At 42.3% G+C, this 19,349-nt stretch overlaps 2 protein-coding genes across 10 annotated transcripts in view; one reads left to right on the top strand and one right to left on the bottom strand.

Moving 5' to 3' along the window:
- The window catches only part of TIMM9 (translocase of inner mitochondrial membrane 9), an 18,599-nt gene extending 12,317 nt beyond the window's left edge, over positions 1–6,282 (top strand). For all 7 annotated transcript variants that reach the window (XM_054666608.1, XM_009427873.4, XM_054666609.2 and 4 more), the window contains 3 exons: positions 2,924–2,988; positions 3,964–4,059; positions 5,762–6,282. In XM_054666608.1, coding sequence (XP_054522583.1) covers positions 2,950–2,988; positions 3,964–4,059; positions 5,762–5,896 — 270 coding nt within the window. In that variant the 5' untranslated portion in view covers positions 2,924–2,949 and the 3' untranslated portion in view covers positions 5,897–6,282. The remainder of the gene's footprint in view (positions 1–2,923; positions 2,989–3,963; positions 4,060–5,761) is intronic.
- TOMM20L (translocase of outer mitochondrial membrane 20 like) lies at positions 6,230–19,349 on the bottom strand. Of its 3 annotated transcripts, XM_522867.7 has the most exons (5): positions 18,791–19,132; positions 18,542–18,585; positions 11,844–11,925; positions 7,462–7,604; positions 6,230–6,401 (listed from the first exon to the last, which is right to left on the bottom strand). In XM_522867.7, exons 1-5 carry the CDS (start codon positions 18,924–18,926, stop codon positions 6,348–6,350), a joined length of 459 nt encoding a protein of 152 aa, XP_522867.3. In that variant the 5' UTR covers positions 18,927–19,132; the 3' UTR covers positions 6,230–6,347. The 3 variants fall into 3 exon arrangements, with proteins under 3 accessions (XP_522867.3, XP_009426149.1, XP_009426151.1); XM_009427874.4 differs by lacking the exon at positions 18,542–18,585 and having other exon boundaries at positions 18,791–19,344; XM_009427876.4 differs by lacking the exons at positions 6,230–6,401; positions 11,844–11,925; positions 18,542–18,585 and having other exon boundaries at positions 18,791–19,349.

Here is a 19,349-nt window from a genome sequence, read left to right as displayed (position 1 = left end):
GTAGGGTGGAAGCCAGGCTCCCTGTGTGGTTTCCACTGACACTCGCTGGGGAGTGGGGAGGCTTTTCTGTGCATACGAAGGAAATGACATTTTTTTAAATGTCAGTAGTTATTGTGAATTTCTTTCTTTCTTTTTTTTTTTTGAGATGGAGTCTCACTATGCGGTGCAGGCTGGAGTACAGTGCTGCAATCTCGGCTCACTGCAACCTCCGCCCAAGGGTTCAAGCAGTTCTCCTGCCTCAGCCTCCTGAGTAGCTGGGATTACAGGCATAAGCCACCATGCCTGGCTAATTTTTGTATTTTTAGTAGAGATGCGGTTTCACTATGCTGTCCAGGCTTGTCTCCAACTCTTGACCTCAGGTGATCCACCTGCCTCAGCCTCCCAAAGTGCTGGGATTACAAGTGTGAGCCACCGTGCCCAGCCTAGTTATTGTGATTTTATAGGATAAGAAAAAAGGAGGAGGGAAGAATAAATGCAAAAAGGAGGAAAGTATAGGTATGGTTGAGACTGGTGGAATGGAATTACTGTTGATTGTATGTGTTAATCAAAAGCAGAATGTTAATTTTTTTTTGTGATGGTGGCATACACTTTGTCCTAAACTTGAATTTACTACTAGTTTCAACGAACTTCATAAAAATTAGTTTCAACAAAGCTTCATAAAGAATTTATGTTTTCCAGAGATACTTTAATAACTGATAAGCTAATAAAAATTTGCACATCCAGTTTATCATTTTTGTTTTGGTTATCAGAAAACTCTTAACTAAATAAAATGTATAGCATTTATGTTAGTCTACAGTGTACATGATTCATGTTTTCCTTTTACATGCTGTTTAATTTCTGTTTTAAACAGCTTTATTTTATACAAATCTTTTTTTTTTTTTTTTTTCCGAGACAGAGTCTCACTCTGTCACCCAGGCCGGAGTGCAGTGGTGCAATCTCGGCTCACTGCAAGCTCCACCTCCCGGGTTCACGCCATTCTTCTGCCTCAGCCTCCCAAGTAGCTAGGACTCCAGGCGCCCACCACCACGCCCAGCTAATTTTTTGTATTTTTAGTAGAGACGGGGTTTCACTGTGTTAGCCAGGATGGTCTCGATCTCCTGACCTCGTAATCTGCCCGCCTCAGCCTCCCAAAGTGCTGGGATTACAGGCGTGAGCCACCACGCCCGGCCTATACAAATACAAATCTTTTATATGAAATGCTCAACCTTTTTAGAACTAGCCAGGATATAGTAAATAAATAATGTTATACATATTCTTATATCTAGATTAACTGAACCTAAGTCCTACATTTAGGATATGTGAAAATCTCAGGAATTCAGAAAGGCTTTTTTATTTACTTGTCTTCCCTTCCCTGTTGCCGCCACGTTAGATTATAATTAGAAGTCTCTGATTAGTCTCTGTGATTGCCCTTTTTGAACTACAGAATGTGTAGTAGAATGTATAATTCCTGTAACTTTCTTTTAAAACTCTGAATATCCTTCATGAGGGTTGTCAATTTCTAAGCAAATGGTGTTTGTTAACTGGTGTTTGTTAACTATTAATAGAACCTTTGTATTTACATTGTAAAAGGATCATTAGTAGTAAGGGTCAGAGTTAAATTAGCAACTAATTTTAAGTGTATTTGGAGTGGCTCAGATATATGAATCTACTTTTTCAACAATAGATTTTATTAAATCTAAATATAGGCCAAGTATTTCTGATGAAAATTTAGCATTCAAATTGAGATGTGGTATAAGTGTAAAATGCTCACCAAAATCAAAGGCTTACTACCAGAAAAGGAACGTAAAATGTCTTATTAATACTTTTTATGTGATTGTATGTTGAAATGTTAAAATCTTTGATATTTTTGATGTATTCGACTGAGTATAATAGTAAAAAATTTAAAATAAGCAAATTGGTGACTAGTGGAATAGTTAAGTAATTTTAGGAAAACAGCAAAAATCTCTTGATTTCCTTTATTTTTCTTTTTATTATCATTATTATTATTATTATTTGAGATGGAGTCTCACTTTGTCGCCCAGGCTCGAGTGCAGTGGTGTGATCTTGGCTCACTGTAACCTCAACGTCCTGAGTTCAAGCGATTCTCCTGCCTCAGCTTCCCAAGTAGCTGGGACCACAGGCACATGACACCACGTCTGGCCAATTTTTGTATTTTTTGTAGAGATAGGGTTTCACTATGTTGGCCAGGCTGGTTTTGAACTCCTGACCTCAAGCGATCCACATGTCTCGGCCTCCCAAAGTGCTGGGATTACAGGCATGAGCCACCACACCCAGCTTTTTAAAATTATTTTTTTAAGCCCAAACCTCACCATCTTGGTTTCCTTTATAACCCTCCTAGGAATGGGGCTTTAAACAAGCAGCTTAGCAAGGTAGCAGAGCAAACTATCTTAAAACTGGAGATTTTGATAGACAGGGCCTTTGAGTCCCAAACTAGCATTAGAAAATCTAATTCTCTGGCCGGGCACGGTGGCTAACGCCTGTAATCCCAGCACTTTGGGAAGCCGAGGCGGGCGGATCATGAGGTTAAGAGATCGAGACCATCCTGGCCAACATGGTGAAACCCCATCTCTACTAAAAATACAAAAATTAGCTGGGCATGGTGGTGTGTGCCTGTAGTCCCAGCTACTCAGGAGGCTGAGGCAGGAGAATCACTTGAACCCGGAGGCAGAGGTTGCAGTGAGCCAAGATGGCGCCACTGCGCTCCAGCCTGGTGACAGAGTGAGACTCCGTCTCAAAAAAAAAAAGAAAATCTAATTCTCAACTGTAAGGTTCTATGGTCATTAATGATCTGAGAAATTGGGGGTGGTGGCATACAATTACATACACAGATTTATAAAATATGAGCAGTGATTCCCTAACTCTTCAGTTAGACTAAAAACATTTGTTTATAGATTGACAAACTTGTTTTGAATTTTTAAATTAGGTGACTAATAAAGGTACCAGAAGAATATGGCTGCACAAATACCAGAATCTGATCAGATAAAACAGGTAAGGTATTCTAATTAAGGGGAAAAGATTTTGCAAAAAAATGTAAGGTGCTACTAATGCCACCATGTCAGGCTGGGTGCAGTGGCTCACATCTGTAATCCCAGCACGTTGGGAGGCCCAGGTGGGTGGATCACATGAAGTCAGGAGTTCAAGACCAGCCTGGCCAACATGGTGAAACTCCGTCTCCTAAAAATACAAAAATTAGCTGGGCGTGCTAGCGCACGCCTCTAGTCCCAGCTACGTGGGAGGCTGAGGCACAGGAATTGCTTGACCCACGAAGCAGAGGCTGCAGTGAGCCGAGATCGTGGCATTGCACTCCAGCCTGGGTGACAGAGCAAGACTCCATCTCAAAAAAAAAAACCATGTCAGTGGTTTCACAAAACAATTGTTTCTATTTCATTTCCAAAATGGATATTAAATGTTATAAAGTGTATGTATTTTTCTTGTTCTTTTTTTTTTTTTTTTTTTTTTTTTGGACACAGTCTCTCTTTGTCAGCCAGGCTGGAGTGCAGTGGCACGATCTTGGTTCACTGCAACCTCCATCTCCCGGGCCCAAGCAATTCTCCTGCCTCAGCCTCCTGAGTAGCTGGGATTACAGGCATGCGCCACCATGCCTGGCTAATTTTTGTATTTTTATTAGAGACAGGGTTTCACCATGTTGGCCAGGCGAACTCCTGACCTCAGGTAATCCGCCCACCTCGGCCTCCCAAAGTGCTGGGATTACAGGCATGAGCTACCGCACCCGGCCAAGCATATGTATTTTTAATCTGACTGATAATCAAGGAAAAATCAAATATTCAACTAGAAAATAAAACTATTCTGTAGATCATACTGTACCCATTTAAGTTAGCATAATAACTATGATTTCAAGTGTTATAGTATATTTTGTCTAAATATAAAATACCAGTAATTTAAGTTTCAAAGCATCTTTGTTTTAAAAACCAAATACTAAAGAACATTCTGGTTTGTTTGTAGTTTAAGGAATTTCTGGGGACCTACAATAAACTTACAGAGACCTGCTTTTTGGACTGTGTTAAAGACTTCACAACAAGAGAAGTAAAACCTGAAGAGGTATGAAAAGTGTTACTCACTAAAATTCTCCAAGCCTGCATAAACACTCTAAGTAGGATCCCCTTAAGCATTTCACTTGTTCCTACTTATTACAGGAATTTAGACTACCTTTTATGTTCCATTGCTTGGAAGAACTGAAGCAGCCACTGAACCACGGCATTGAGTTTAACAGTGCCAAATTTAATATGACAGTTACATTGTACCAAGTCAGACCATTTTAGAGAAGATGCCTGCAGCTGCTGAGTTACTGTTTCACAACAAAGATTCTTACTAATTAGCTTTCAGCCAAGATGGCCTACCTAGAGAAACTTGGCACAGCCTTTCTGTATGGCCCTGGGAATTCTGGTTGGCTTTGGAAAAAACAAATCTTGACTTTGGTGGCTCATATTGAAAACCTCATCCTATTAGAAGTCTTAACTATTTTTTTAAGACAGGGTCTCGCTCTGTTACCCAGGCTGGAGTGCAATGGCATAATCATAGCTCACTGTAACTTTGAACTCCCAGCACATTGGGAGGTCAAGGCAGGTGGATCACTTGAGCCCAGGAGTTCGAAACCAGCCTCAGCAACATGGTGAAACCCTGTCTTTACAAAAAATACAAAAAAAAATTAGCTGGACATGTTGGTACATGCCTGTGGTCCCAGCTACTCGGGAGCTGAGGTGAGAGGGTCACCTGAGCCCGGGAGGCAGAGGTTGCAGTGAGCTGTGATTGCACCACTGCACTCTATCCTGGGCGACAGAGCAAGACCCTGTCAACAACAACAACAACAAAAAGCACCAGCCCTCATCTCTACTAAAAAATAAAATGAAAAATTAGCCAGGCCTGGTGGTGTGTGCCTGTAGTCTCAGCTACTCCAGGGGCTGAGGTAGGAGGATCACTTAAGCCCAGGAGGTTGAGTCCACAGTGAGACACTGCACTCCACCCTGGGCAACAGAGAGAGAACCTGTCTCAAAAAAATAAATAAATAGGCTGGGCATGGTGGCTCACGCCTGGAACTTCAGCACATTGGGAGGCTGAGGCAGGCGGATCACGAGGTCAGGAGATCAAGACCATCCTGGCTAACACAGTGAAACCCCGTCTCTACTAAAAATACAAAAAATTAGCCAGGCATGGTGGCAGGCACCTGTAGTCCCAGCTAATCGGGATGCTGAGGCAGGAGAATGGCGTGAACTCAGGAGGCGGAGCTTGCAGTGAGCCAAGATCACGCCACTGCACTCAAGCCTGGGTGACACAGCGAGACTCCCTCTGAAAAATAAATAAATAAATAAATAAATAAATAAATAAATAAATAAATAAAATTAAAATAAAAAGTAAAAGGTTGAGAATTAAGAATGTTGTTTCTCATTAAAAAGGAACAAACTTACTACTGGGTCTACATTTTAATAATCGAAACAAGAAGACAGGAATGTGGGCTTTCACTTAATACACTTGCAGAAAATCTAGTCCAGAAGCTTTTTGAAAACAGAGACTTATCATTGCTCTTAGTGACTACAAACTGGCAGGCATTCAATATATATTAATGCTTGTCAGTGAATGAAAGTATCAATTAAAAGCTATGGTCAGTTGCTGCCAATTAGTACTATTTAATTCTCAGATATATTCAAAGAAAAGCAAACTACCCCACTGATTCTTTTAGAATACATGCATTTTAAAAAATTCATATTTTTGTGTTGCCTCTTGGATCTTCCCTTTTCATTCCTAGACCACCTGTTCAGAACATTGCTTACAGAAATATTTAAAAATGACACAAAGAATATCCATGAGATTTCAGGAATATCATATTCAGCAGAATGAAGCCCTGGCAGCCAAAGCAGGACTCCTTGGCCAACCACGATAGAGAAGTCCTGATGGATGAACTTTTGATGAAAGATTGCCAACAGCTGCTTTATTGGAAATGAGGACTCATCTGATAGAATCCCCTGAAAGCAGTAGCCACCATGTTCAACCATCTGTCATGACTGTTTGGCAAATGGAAACCGCTGGAGAAACAAAATTGCTATTTACCAGGAATAATCACAATAGAAGGTCTTATTGTTCAATGAAATAATAAGATGCAACATTTGTTGAGGCCTTATGATTCAGCAGCTTGGTCACTTGATTAGAAAAATAAACCATTGTTTCTTCAATTGTGACTGTTAATTTTAAAGCAACTTATGTGTTCAATCATGTATGAGATAGAAAAATTTTTATTACTCAAAGTAAAATAAATGGAAATATCATTGAGCAGTTGTTTATACTGTATGGTACCATAGTATTCTCACTGGACTGTGGATACGTTGAAATGTTTTTCAATCAGGATCATCCTCCAAGCAGTCCTGTTCATTCATGTCTGCCTCAAATTGCTGGTGAATACATAAAATAGTTACTTGCTAATCATTTCAATGCATGATCCTTTTCTTGCCTCCCTTGTGTCAGGGTGGGCATTACATATACTTTTCTTTTTTTTTTTTTGAGACGGAGTTTTGCTTTCGTCACCCAGGATGGAGTGCAACGGTACAATCTCAGCTCACTGCAACCTCCACCTCCCCGGTTCAAGCAATTCTGTTGCCTCAGCCTCCCAAGTAGCTGGGATTACAGGTGTGTGCCACCATGCCCGGCTAACTTTTGTATTTTTAGTAGAAATGGGGTTTCACCACATTGGCCAGGCTGGTCTCGAACTTCTGACCTCAGGTGATCCGCCTGCCTCAGCCTCCCAAAGTGCTAGGATTACAGGTGTGAGCCACCGTGCCTGGCCACATATCTTACCTACATTTTCATATATCTTCAGGAAACAATCCCATCTGCCCTAGTTTGGGAATGTTTAAGAGTTGACTGTTATACTGTAATGGAGTTCATGTTTGTGTTTTGTTCAAAAGCTGACAGTCAAATATGATAGATTCCAAGGCTTGCCAATGATAAAAAGTGAACCAAAGTTAATGTCTTATGCCTAATGAATCCTGAAATGAATCCAAGCATTTGCAGGAAATTCTAGTTGATGCATACATACACCAAGCAGTTTAGTAAAATGGAAGTGGACTAAAACTTACTAATCAACTGGCTTATGAATGGATTTCATTTGATACCATTTTAAACCTATATTTAAGAGAATGCTAATTAGCCTGTATGTTTAAATTTACCAAAGTGATTTCTATGTTTTGTATGTTAATGGAAGTAGAAGCAATGTTCTGCTTTAAAATTGAACTGTTGAAATACGGATAATACTCAAGAAAATATACAATTTATTATAATCAAAGGAAAATGAAGAATAGGCTTGCTTCGTGTTAAAGCAGCCAAAAATTCAGAGATTTCACTTATTTAAGATTTTGGGCAATTCACACACATACTTTGATATTTCTGTGTAGTCAAGCATAACATAGCTATTTACTGTGTACATTTCACAAAGATAATTAAATATGTGCTCACCTGGCAAATAAGGGGAATTTTGTGCAACAGCATCTCAAATACCTTGGGAGGGAGAGTGTGTTTGAAAACTTTCAGAAGTTCCCGTGGTTGCTCGCACACTAAAAGGGCATTGCCGAGGTGTTGAATCCCCATTCTGTGCTCTCCTGAAACAGAATGACAAGTTCTGAGCAAAATTTTGAAGTTCTTTAAAACAGACATTCTACAAATCCAAGAAAGCAACAAGCATTAAAAATTAAAAGCATATCAAACTAAAGACTACTTAGACAAGTCTTGTGAAGAGTAGAGTACAAATATGAGGAAGATGTTGAGCTTCACAGTGGTGAAGCGGCAATATTAATTTTGAGCCAAATTACAGCAAAGTGTACTCTTACTGTTTAGAAGTACACTCTTGCATTGGAAATGCTCGTGTTCTATAATTTGGGTATGGAGGGAAGAGGATACTGAGGTTTTTTGTAAGCAGTTGTCTGCTTTTATTAATATCTGATAGGTTATCTTTACATGTGTGATTGATAAAATATAGATGAAACATCTGATGTTCCAGCTAAATGGAACTTAAAAAAAATAGATTTCACTATCAAAGAGTTGAAACAAGATGTAGTGTAACATGAATTACATACCCCGGGGAAAAAAATAAGAGATTTATGAACTCTGATTTCTAAGCACAGTTTTAAAGTGAGTTTTAGGATGATTGGCTTTGAAGTAACAACAAATGAAAATATGTGAAGAGTGAAAATTAATCATAGCATTTCTGTTTAAGTTAGAACATGGAATGACTTTAATCTCACTCCCTTGTTTTACTTTAAGGAAACAGGCAAAGATCAGTGAAATGATGTATAGTTTCAATGCTGATTAATGCTAGCCTTAGGAATATAATCTAATTTTCTGACCCTTGAGACTAGAGTACTGCCTCTTTTCAGGTATTCGGTAATCACAGGAGTTGAAATATTGACATACTTCATATAACTAGGTAGAAAATAAAATATGGCCCTACAGGTAAGTATAATAATAGATTTTTATTAGCTGAAACTAGTTTTCCATTTATCAGTTGAAATACATGGTCATAGGAAGAGAATAGTGCGTGACAGAAAAAAATGCTTTCCAAAGATTTGTATTAAGCTTGAACAATAGGGATATGTCCTGATTTAAATACATTAATTTTACATTTTCAACATAAGATATAATAGTGCCTGTTCTCAAGATTGGTGGTGCTAACAATACAAAACAATCAATTTGGTCAAATAATTCAACCAACCAATAAATTCAATCATACCAGCTACTCAGAAATTTCAATCAAAATTATTGGCCCTATGGTCTCATATAGATATAGCCACCGTTGAGATGGCTACAGAACTGTATTTTACCTGACAGAAAATGACAAAAATTGTGGGTGATAGCAAAGGGGAGTGGAGAAAGTTAAGAAGACTGCAGAAAACTGGGTGAAAAATTGCCACATTGGATAGAATACTGTACTGGTTGGTTCTCAACGTTTTAGTAACCCAGGGAGATTTTAAAAAAAAATATTGACACCTGGGTTCCAGCCCCATAGATTCTGATTTAATTGGTTTGGGGTTTGATGAAGAATTAAAGAATAAGCAGCCAAGACCGAGAACTGCAATATAAGTAAAATATGGAAGTATAAAACTTCTGTAAAGAACTATTAGGGGGGTGGGTGTGGTGGCTCACGCCTGTAATCCCAACACTTTGGGAGGCTGAGGAGGGCGAATCACTTGAGGTCAGTTCGAGACCAGCCTGGCCAACATGGCAAAACCCAGTCTCTGCTAAAAATGGAAAAATTAGCCAGGCATGGTGGCACACACCTGTATAATCCCAGCTACTTGGGAGGCTGAGACACGAGAATTGCTTGAACCCGGAAGGCTGAGCCAAGATCATGCCACTGCACTCCAGCATGGGTGACAGAGTGAGACACTGTCCCCCCAAAATAAAAAAGCTATTAAATAATTTCACAGTTTAAAATTTAAAAACCCAAGTTTGCAACGTATGTTCAGATCACCTCTAAATCTAATTAAACTATTACATCATAGCTCTTAAGCATACAGTGAATAGGAATAAAATGTGATGATAAAATACGTTATCATCTTTTTTCTTCTGACTTATAATTCAGAACTTTCTTTCCCACAATTTGAGGGCCCTTGTTTACAAAAAAGAATATAAAATTATGAGTACAAAATTACTAGGGGTGGCTGGGCGCGGTGGCTCATGCCTGTAATCCCAGCACTTTGGGAGGCCAAGGCGGGTGGATCACTTGAGGCCAGGAGTTTGAGACCAGCCTGACCAACATGGTGAAACCCTGTGTCTACTAAGAATACAAAATTAGCTGGGCGTGGTGGTGCACGCCTGTAATCCCAGCTACTTGGGAGGCTGAGGCAGGAGAATCACTTGAACCTGGAAGGCAGAGGTTGCAATGGGCTGAGATGGCGCCATTGCACTCCAGCCTGGGCAACAAGAGTGAAACTCCATCTCAAAAAAAAAAAAAAAAAAAAAAAAAAAAAAAAAAAAAATTGCTAGGGGGCCTTAGAGGCCTATGCAAATAAAGGTCTTTAGACATAGGCTTCACTGGTATATGTAAAGTCACTTCTGTTTATAATCATTTAAGTCAGTTCTAACTGTACATTTTGTCATCAATATTTAGCAGGTATTTTTAGTCCATTTCAAAAATTACTCCATCTAAAAGCAAAAATCGTTAATATTTAGCAGGCATTTTTAGTCCATTCAAAAATTACTCCATCTGAAAGCAAAGATCAATACTAAATGAAATATTAAAATACAAATTACAGTGATTAATGTGCAATGATTTTGAATGCCTGCAACTTTTTCATTTCTCAAAACCTTTATAATGGTTTTAAGCCACTGAATAAAAATCTCCGTCATTGCTGTGAGTTGTCTAGGATTTTGACTTCCTCTTTGTTTTTATAAATCCTGGAGGATGCTCCTTACAGATTGAAAAAAAAACCTTTTAAAAAAAACAACAACAACAGAAAGGCAAAAACAGGTACAGTCACTGTGATATGCAAGGGAGTTTGTAACACTTAAAAAATATATATACATTGTACTGATGGGTGTAATGCTGATTTATCCAGCAATATCAGTTACTTCTTAAGAAACCTCAAGACAAATTTTCCTTTCCAGGGTTTAACACCAGAATAAGGACATTATGATTATAATATTTATACAATAATAATATTATCTACCATCATTTTGCCTGACAATATTATGAAGTTTTCTCAAATCCATCTGGAATTACGTAGGAATAAATTATTTATTTATTTATTTATTTATTTATTTTTTGAGCCGGAGTCTCGCTCTGTCGCCCAGGCTGGAGTGCAGTGGTGCGATCTCGGCTCACTGCAAGCTCCGCCTCCCGGGTTCACACCATTCTCCTGCCTCAGCCTCCCAAGTAGCTGGGACTACAGGCGCCCACCACCATGCCCGGCTAATTTTTTGTATTTTTAGTAGAGACAGGGTTTCACCGTGTTAGCCAGGATGGTCTCAATCTCCTGACCTCATGATCTGCCCACCTCGGCCTCCCAAAGTGCTGGGATTACAGGCGTGAGCCACCGTGCCCAGCCGGTAGGAATAAATTATAACTCAAAATATGACCCTTAAGTGTAAGGTAGCCCCGACAGGCATCACTCCACTAAACACAGTAAAAGAATGGACATTCATAGGGAATTAATTTATCAACAAAGTAAATAAGTATTAAGAATATTCTAAGAAAGCAGGAACATTTTTATAAAGCAGTTAGAATTTTTTAAAGTTGTTTTGTTTTCTTGAGACAGAGTCTCTGTCTCCCAGGCTGGAGTATAGTGGCAAGATGATGGCTCACTGCAACCTCAAACTCCTGGGCTCAAGTGATCCTCTCACCTCAGCCTTCTGAGTAGCTGGGACTACAGGCACATGCCATGGTACCCAACTAATTTTTAAAGTTTTTTGTAGAGACAGGGTCTTGCTTTGTTGCCCAGGCTGTTCTCAAACTGTTGGCCTCAAGCAATCCTCTTGCCTTGGCCTCCCAAAGCGTTGGGATTACAGGTATGAGCCACCACACCTGGCAAAAAGTTTTTATTCTTAACATTTAGTCACTTGGAAAACTCACTGACTTAGAATTTTATATAACAATAAATGAGGTATTTTTGTATTTGGCTTTGCTACTCCGTTTGCCCACTTCCAAGTCTACTACTTGAGCACTAAATGCTAACATAATTCAAGAGTACAGTATGATGAAGTGAACATGCTGGGATAGTTTTTCTTTAATGAGGGGAGTTGGCTGACACATCCAGCTAGTTATTTGACATACAAATACTAATGAATAAATATTTCTCAAGTATAAGCTGTCGTAACTCACAAAAGAACATTTACATTCTTACCTCTAGATAACCAAAGTTCTCCCATCCGTACCTCTTGCAAGAAAAGTTCTTGCAACTTTTTAGTCTTCGTTGGATCCCACAACTAAAATATTCATAAAATATTCAACAATGAGTAATGAAGGAAAGGTATATGGCTACTGATCAAATTATTTTTTATTTAAAAATGACATCTTGGGCCGGATGCGGTGGCTCACACCTGTAATCCCAACACTTTGGGAGGCCGAGGTGGGCAGATCACCTGAGGTCGAGAGTTCGAGACCAGCCTGACCAACATGGAGAAACCCCATCTCTACTAAAAATACAAAATTAGCCAGGTGTGGTGGTGCATGCCTGTAATCCCAGCTACTCAGGAGGCCGAGGCAGGAGAATCGCTTGAACCTGGGAGGCAGAGGTTGCAATGGGCCAAGATCACACCATTGCACTCTAGCCTGGACAACAAGAGTGAAACTCCATCACAAAAAAGAAAGAAAGGGAAAAAAAAAAGGACATCTTGAACCTAGTCTCTAAATCCAAAGTATGACAAATGTAGTTGTTCTTTATAATATTTAAACCAATTTTCTAAAATGGGATTATTTTAAGTGATTTAAAAAAACATGACATATTTGTTAGGTTGAGATGCTTATAATAAATAACTCTCATCCCAAATTTTACCCAGCCACATATAGCAGAAATCCTACTGTAGTTAATATAACAAAGGTAGTTTTGTATGTTGCAAAATTATTTTCTTGCCCAGGGTATTAACAGTGCCTGTTGATTTGGTTGCATGATTTCTCTGGCTTACAAGGTCATTTTGGTCTTTTAGTTGTGAGACCTGTTCATGTAGCAGTAACTCTCTAATCGGGGAAACAAAAAACTATGCTAAGCCTTCTGTACTCACACCCTCAAAAGGAGAGGGACAAAGGACCTGGTTGGGGGTTGGCAGGGGAGTGAGTGTTCAGAAGGATGCTTTGGTTTACTGCGGTTGGTTCATGAAGGCGACCATGGCCACAAGATGGCATCATCATTGGTACTACACCTAGGGTTGGTCTTTCAAGGTACACTGTGCAAAGCCTAGCCCAAAATATCAACTCCACTGCCAGTTACTTCAGCTCCAATGTTTCAAATCTGTAAGGTTTTCATTTTTGTTTTCCCCCACTAATTTTGTTTTTAAAATGCAATGAGCCTGGAAAGGGGTCACCTTTTTTTTTTTGAGACAGAGTCTTGCTCTGTCGCCCAGGCTGGAGTGCAGTGGTGCAATCTCAGCTCACTGCAAGCTCCGCCTCCCAGGTTCACGCCATTCTCCTGCCTCAGCCTCCCGAGTAGCTGGGGCTATAGGTGCCCATCACCACGCCCAGCTAATTCTTGTAATTTTAGTAGAGATGGGGTTTCACCTTGTTAGCTAGGATGGTCTCGATCTCCTGACTTTGTGATCCGCCCACCTCGGCCTCCCAAAGTGCTAGGATTACAGGCATGAGCCACCATGCCCAGCCAGGGGTCACCTTTTAAGCTTGTATCATCAAATATACTAATAATCAGTAACATCAGAGGTTTTACTCAATAGATGTTTAGTGAGCACTGGCAAGGGCAGGACACTCAAGGAAAAGCTGGAAGGAATTGGAGACCAAGACCCCTGTGCCCATCCCCAAGGAGCCACAGTCTAATAAAGGGAAAGTGATCATGTAGGTACAAGAAGAAGTCCAATGTCCTCTGGGGCTCAAAGTACAGAGACATTACATCTAGTTGGAGAATTGTCAAAGGCTTCTCAGAAAAGATAGTGTTTGAGATGTGGTTCAGTGAAAGTTTGATGAGGAAAGTATAAGCAACGCAAAATTGCAGGGAACATAGCAAGTGAACTTAATTAGCTAGATTATGATAGGGTAAATGTTTGTTTGTTTGTTTTTTGAGACAGAGTCTTGCTCTGTTGCCCAAGCTGGAGTGCAGTGGTGCAATCTCGGCTCACTGCAACCTCTGCCTCTCGGGTTCAAGTGATTCTCCTGCCTCAGCCTCCTGAGTAGCTGGGATTACAGGTGCACGCCACTATGCCCAGCCAATTTTTGTATTTTTAGTAGAGACGGGGTTTCACCATGTTGGTCAGGCTGCTCTCAAACTCCTGACCTCGTGATCCACCCACCTCGGCCTCCCAAAGTGCTGGAATTACAGGCCTGAGCCACCGCGCCGGCCATAATAGGGTAAATGTAGCAACAATATTACCATTATTGAAGGCCAGCTATAAACTAGGAACTTTACATATATTATTTCCAATCCCTAGGAAAATAAGGCAGTCAATCGGAATAGGCAGCCATCAAAGGCATAGCGCCAAGCTGAGACTGTTTTTTTTTTTCTTTTTTTTTTTTTGGAGACGGAGTCTCACTCTGTTGCCCAGGCTGGAGTGCAGTGGTGTGATCTTGGCTCACTGCAACTTTCAGCTCACTGCAACCTCCGTCTCCCAGGTTCAAGCGATTCTCTTGCCTCAGCCTCCCAGGGACCTGGGACTATAGGCGTGCGCCACCATGCCTGGCTAATTTTGCATTTTTAGTAGAGATGGGGTTTCACCATGTTGGCCAGACTGGTCTTGAACTCCTGACCTCAGGTGATCCAACCACCTCGGCCTCCCAAAGTGCTGGGATTACAGGTGTGAGCCACTGTACCCAGCAAAGCTGGTCTTTAATCTGCAGAGTAGGGAGCTACTGCAAGGAATTACATATTCAGAGCTGCCATTTAGAAGAAATTTACTCTAACAGCATAAGAATAGAGGCAGGGTGGCAAGTTAGGAAACTATTACAATAACCTGGGTAAAAGGTAATAAAAGCCTTTAGTTGCAGGGAAGTAATAGAAATAGACAAGTGGAATATATATATATATGCAATAGAGCATTTGAAAATAAGAATTGGTCATTGTTTATGATGGATGAAGTTGATATTTAAACAAGATGAGTCAGGGTCACAGCAGGGAGGCTAGTGATACCAGGAGCATCATAAGGAAATGGGAGTAGGCACAGTGGCAAGGTGGGGGAGATGATGAATTTACTTCGGGACACACTAAGATGAGGTGCCAACAGAATGTCCAGATGACAGAGTCTGGTAGGCAGATGAAACTTGGGACACCAGGTCTAGAGTAGTACATTTGAAATCACTTTTGGAGAAGGGAAAGATCTTCTAGGGAGAGGGGGAAGAATACAGAACCCAAGGCCCATGTTTCACAAAGCATCACCTGAAGGAGCTGTTAAAACTGCAGTTTCTTGGACTCCACCCAGACCTACTGAATCAATCTCTGGGAGTAGGGCCCAGGAATTTGCATTTTTAAACAAACTCTTCAGGTGATTCTTATGGATCCTAAAGTCTGACAGTCACTGTGCCAGTAAGAATTCCCCAGGCTACTGGATCAGAATTGCTGGGATCAGGGTCAAATAATCCATATTTTAACAGATGCTCCAGGTAAATGTAATGTAGCAATGGACCATACTTTGGGAAAGTCCTGGGAAGAAGAGTAAGAAAGACCCTAGAAAAAGTGAGAAGAGACTCTTTCTCTGCTTTGGTTTATTCATGTGTAAAATGAGAATAGAGGCCAGGCACAGTGGCTCCCTCCTGTAATCCCAACACTTCCGGAGGCCAAGGCCGGCAGACTGCTTGAGCTCAGGAGTTCAAGACCAGCCTGGGCAATGTTGCGAAACCCATCTCTGTAAAAGTACAAAAACCAGCCAGGCATGGTGGTATGCACCTGTAGTCCCAGCTATTTAGGAGACTGAGGTGGGAGAATCACCTAACCCCAAAAGGGTTGAGGCTGCAGTGAGCTGTGATCATTGCCACTGTACTCCAGCCTGGGCAACAGAGTGAGACCCTGTGTCAAAAAAAAAAAAAAAAAAATTAGGCCGGGCGCGGTGGCTCCCGCCTGTAATCCCAGCACTTTGGGAGGCCGAGGCGGGCGGATCACGAGGTCAGGAGATCGAGACCATCCTGGCTAACACGGTGAAACCCCGTCTCTACTAAAAATACAAAAAATTAGCCGGGCGTGGTAGCGGGCGCCTGTAGTCCCAGCTACTCGGGAGGCTGAGGCAGGAGAATGGCGTGAACCCGGGAGGCGGAGCTTGCAGTGAGCCGAGATCGCGCCACTGCACTCCAGCCTGGGCGACAGAGCGAGACTCCGTCTCAAAAAAAAAAAAAAAAAAAAAAAAATTAGAATAGAGTTGTGACAATTATATGAAGGAACATTTGAAAAATCCTGCTTGTGCTGCTTCCTCACTTGAAATAATTTATTATTTCATATATGGGAAATAATATTAACAATTTATTATTAATAATTATTGATTTATATCAATAAATTATAGTGTGACTTAGTTATGGCTTAATATGAATATAATTAGATTATATTATTAAAATATGATTAATTTATATTAATATAAATCATTTATTATTTCCCATATGAACTGCCATTGACTGATTTTCTTGTCTTCAACTTCCTTTCTCCACACTGGAAGCAGAATTGTCTTATTTAAAAAATAAAACCAAAATAATTGTGTCTGTTCTCTGAAATAAAGTCACCATCATTAGTTATCCACCACAACAGAAAAATGTCCTGACTTTTCAGTTTGACATTCAAAGTCCTCCACAGTAAGACACTAAACTGACCCTCAGCTATCTCTCTGGCCATAATACTCCTTGAACATTACAATTTCATGTTCTGTGCCTCTGCACAAGGTGTTTCCCTCTGCCTACAATGAACAACAATATTCAACAAACATTTGCTGGGCACCTACCGCACTAGACTCTGTTCTAGGCACTGGAAACAATGGAGAGTAAAAAACAAAGTCTGCCCTCACACAGCTTAGTGTAATAAACGGAAAGCATTAATCAAATAATTACACAAATGTGCAAGTGAAACCATGGACAATGACGAGGGACATGGAGCTGTATCAGGCTCTGTCCCAGTCAAGTCAGGGAACGTATCTCCACTCCCATGTCCAGCTCTTTGGACACTCCCTACCCAGCTAACTATGTCAAATGGGCTTTTATTCTCTACTGTGATTCCATTTTGAAACCCCGGAAGTGTCTTTGACTCCGCCTCTCCATTACCCTTTACTCAGTCGGCATGAACTGTATTCTTCCCAGTTACCACTACCACCACCATAGTTCAGGATTTTTATTACCTCTCAACTAAATTGCTGCAATAGCTTGTTTTCTTTTCCAATCCATTAAGTACACTCCTGCTTGATCAATCTAAGAATATTTCTCTTCTGCCTTTCTTTCCTTCTTTTTAAAAAATTCCTGCTTAGAAATCTTCAGTAATTCCTCCATTGAATCTCAGTTCCTTAACCTGGCCTTCAAAGCAAGCCTTCCCTAATTCAATCCTACTTTCGCTCTCCAACCTTACCACCCACTATTCCTCAGTATGACTCCTTTGCCAAACTGGTTTACTGAATGTGCTTGGCAGATGCCCCACTTTGCATCTTTATGCACATGCTGTTCCCTCCATCCTGTATCCTCTCCCCTGAAACCAAGCCACAAATTCATCATCCTTCCAGGCTCAGTTCAATGCCACTTCCGCTACAAAGTCTTCTCCGGAAAAACTGCATGTTTTAAAAATGGCTACCGCAATATTCCCGGTCACACAAGTGCTTTCAAAACCTTGCCATCCCTGTTGAGAGGTAGAATCTATTTCCTCTCCCTTTAAATTGAGTAGGCTTCAATGTTGCCAGAAGTGGTACCATCTGCTCTTCCACATGGGCATATGTTCTAGTTCACATGCATGTGCGTGCTCTCTCTATACACACACACACACACACATATATATACACACACACATACATATATGTGTTTGCTTGTCCCTTGGGACACAGCCCATCACACAAATGAAGAATCTCAGATCACACAGACGTGTAGGTGCTCTGGCTAACAATCTCAGCTAAGTAAACATCCAGCATCAACTGCGGATTGCTTGTGGCCAGGAGTTCTAGTTCAGCCTGGGCAACACAGGAACACCCTTGTCTCTTTCTTTTTTTATAGACAGTGTCTTGCTCTGTCGCCCAGGCTGCAACTGCCACCTCCCGGACTCAAGCAATTCTCCTGCCTCAGTCTCCCAAGTAGCTGAGACTACAGGCACACGCCACCACTCCCGGCTAATTTTTGTATTTTTAGTAGAGACAGGCTTTCACCATGTTGGCCAGGCTGGTCTCAAACTCCTGACCTCACGTGATCTGCCCGCCTTGCCTCCCACAGTGCTGGGATTACAGGCGTGAGCCACCAAGCCCGGCCCGCCTCTTAAAAACAACAAAAAAGGGACTAATCAAATTTTGCCGCAGAGATTTAGAAAACACGAAGATGCCTTCTGCTTCTGAGCTACAAGAAAGGCCCCGCGGGAGAACAATCTAGAAGTTACTGCCATGTGACCGTGGCCAGCCTGGGTTTTTAAGTGTCCTGTGCGGCTCTGACAGGGCAAAAGGCTCATCTTCCTTCTTCCAGTTAAAAGAAGTGCCTGTTGTACAGTGTTTTGCTTTGCAGCTGCCTTTTTATAACTCCAACTTCTTCCTCCTTCCTTCCCTCCCTTTTGTGAGAGGAGAGTGACTGGGCCTGAGGCGGTGCGTGGCGCGCGAGGGCAGGCCTCTTCCCGGGCACGGGCGGCTGAGGGAACTGACTACCTGCTGCCGAGCCCGCCAGGAGCCAAGCAACCCAGCGAGCCCGGACCTGCGTCTACTGAGCTACCTGTGCGGACCGAAAGCACTGCACCTGCGTGCCCTGCTCCTCAGCCTTTTGAGGCTCTGCTCTTCTTTCTGCGAACACAACACGGCACATGCTGGCTGGGAGGCCCGTCCCGAGGCAGGCGTGGGCCCAGTGGTCCTGCCTGCCCGGGTGCCGCGGGCCCCTCGGCAGAGGCTGCGGCACTCACGGCCCGGCCTCTCAGTGCGGGGGCCCTCCCGGCCGGCAGCCCGCCCGCACTGCCCGGCCCGGCCGCGCCTCCGCCTCGGTCCCACTCACTGTCCCGCAGGCGGCGCTTGAACGCGGGGTCCCCGCGCCGCTTCCGGTCGAGGTAAATACAATAGCCCAGGAAGGCGAAGGCGCCACAGGCCGCCGCGGCGGCCAAGAGGCTGAGGAGGGAGCGGACGGAGGGCATCCGGCCGCGGGCGTCCCACAAGCCGAGCGTTGGGCGCGGGCCGGCCGGCAGGGGGCGTCGGCGCGGCGGCCCATCCGGCCTCTGGGCCTCCTGCGCACCCAGCTGCGCGTTAACGCCTCGCACCCAGGCTTGCGGACCGATGAGGAAGCCGAGCGTTCGAGAGGGTGTGTGCGGGAGCCCTCACAGCCACAGAGTAGCAGAGCTCTGTTCGAACCTACGTCTGTCGCACTCCAAATTCTGAACCCTTTCTCCAAACACGCCTCTGCCCCTGTGTCTACAACACCCATTCAGGCAAAGCACAGTATGCTGCGAATCTGCTTTACTGGGAGCCAGTGGTCCTTTAGGTCTCTGTTCCCTCACCTGCAAAATTAAGTTGACTCTAAGGTCAACTTTGGTCACCTCCTAGTTCACATTGTCTAACAG

Source organism: Pan troglodytes, chromosome 15 (assembly GCF_028858775.2).
Source record: "Pan troglodytes isolate AG18354 chromosome 15, NHGRI_mPanTro3-v2.0_pri, whole genome shotgun sequence".
Classification (NCBI taxonomy): Eukaryota; Metazoa; Chordata; class Mammalia; order Primates; family Hominidae; genus Pan; species Pan troglodytes.
The sequence above is the reverse complement of the archived record's forward strand: the minus strand, read 5'-3'. Positions and strand labels throughout refer to the sequence as shown.

Excerpts from the sequence above, each read along its gene's own strand:
- TOMM20L (XM_009427874.4), bottom strand. The coding sequence starts at position 19,213 with ATGGGTGTTGTAGACACAGGGGCAGAGGCGTGTTTGGAGAAAGGGTTC. Across the intron at positions 7,605-11,843 it reads AGAACTTTGGTTATCTAGAG|GAGAGCACAGAATGGGGATT; the intron begins GTAAGAATGTAA and ends ATTCTGTTTCAG. Across the intron at positions 6,402-7,461 it reads AAATTCCCCTTATTTGCCAG|CAATTTGAGGCAGACATGAA; the intron begins GTGAGCACATAT and ends TGTATTCACCAG.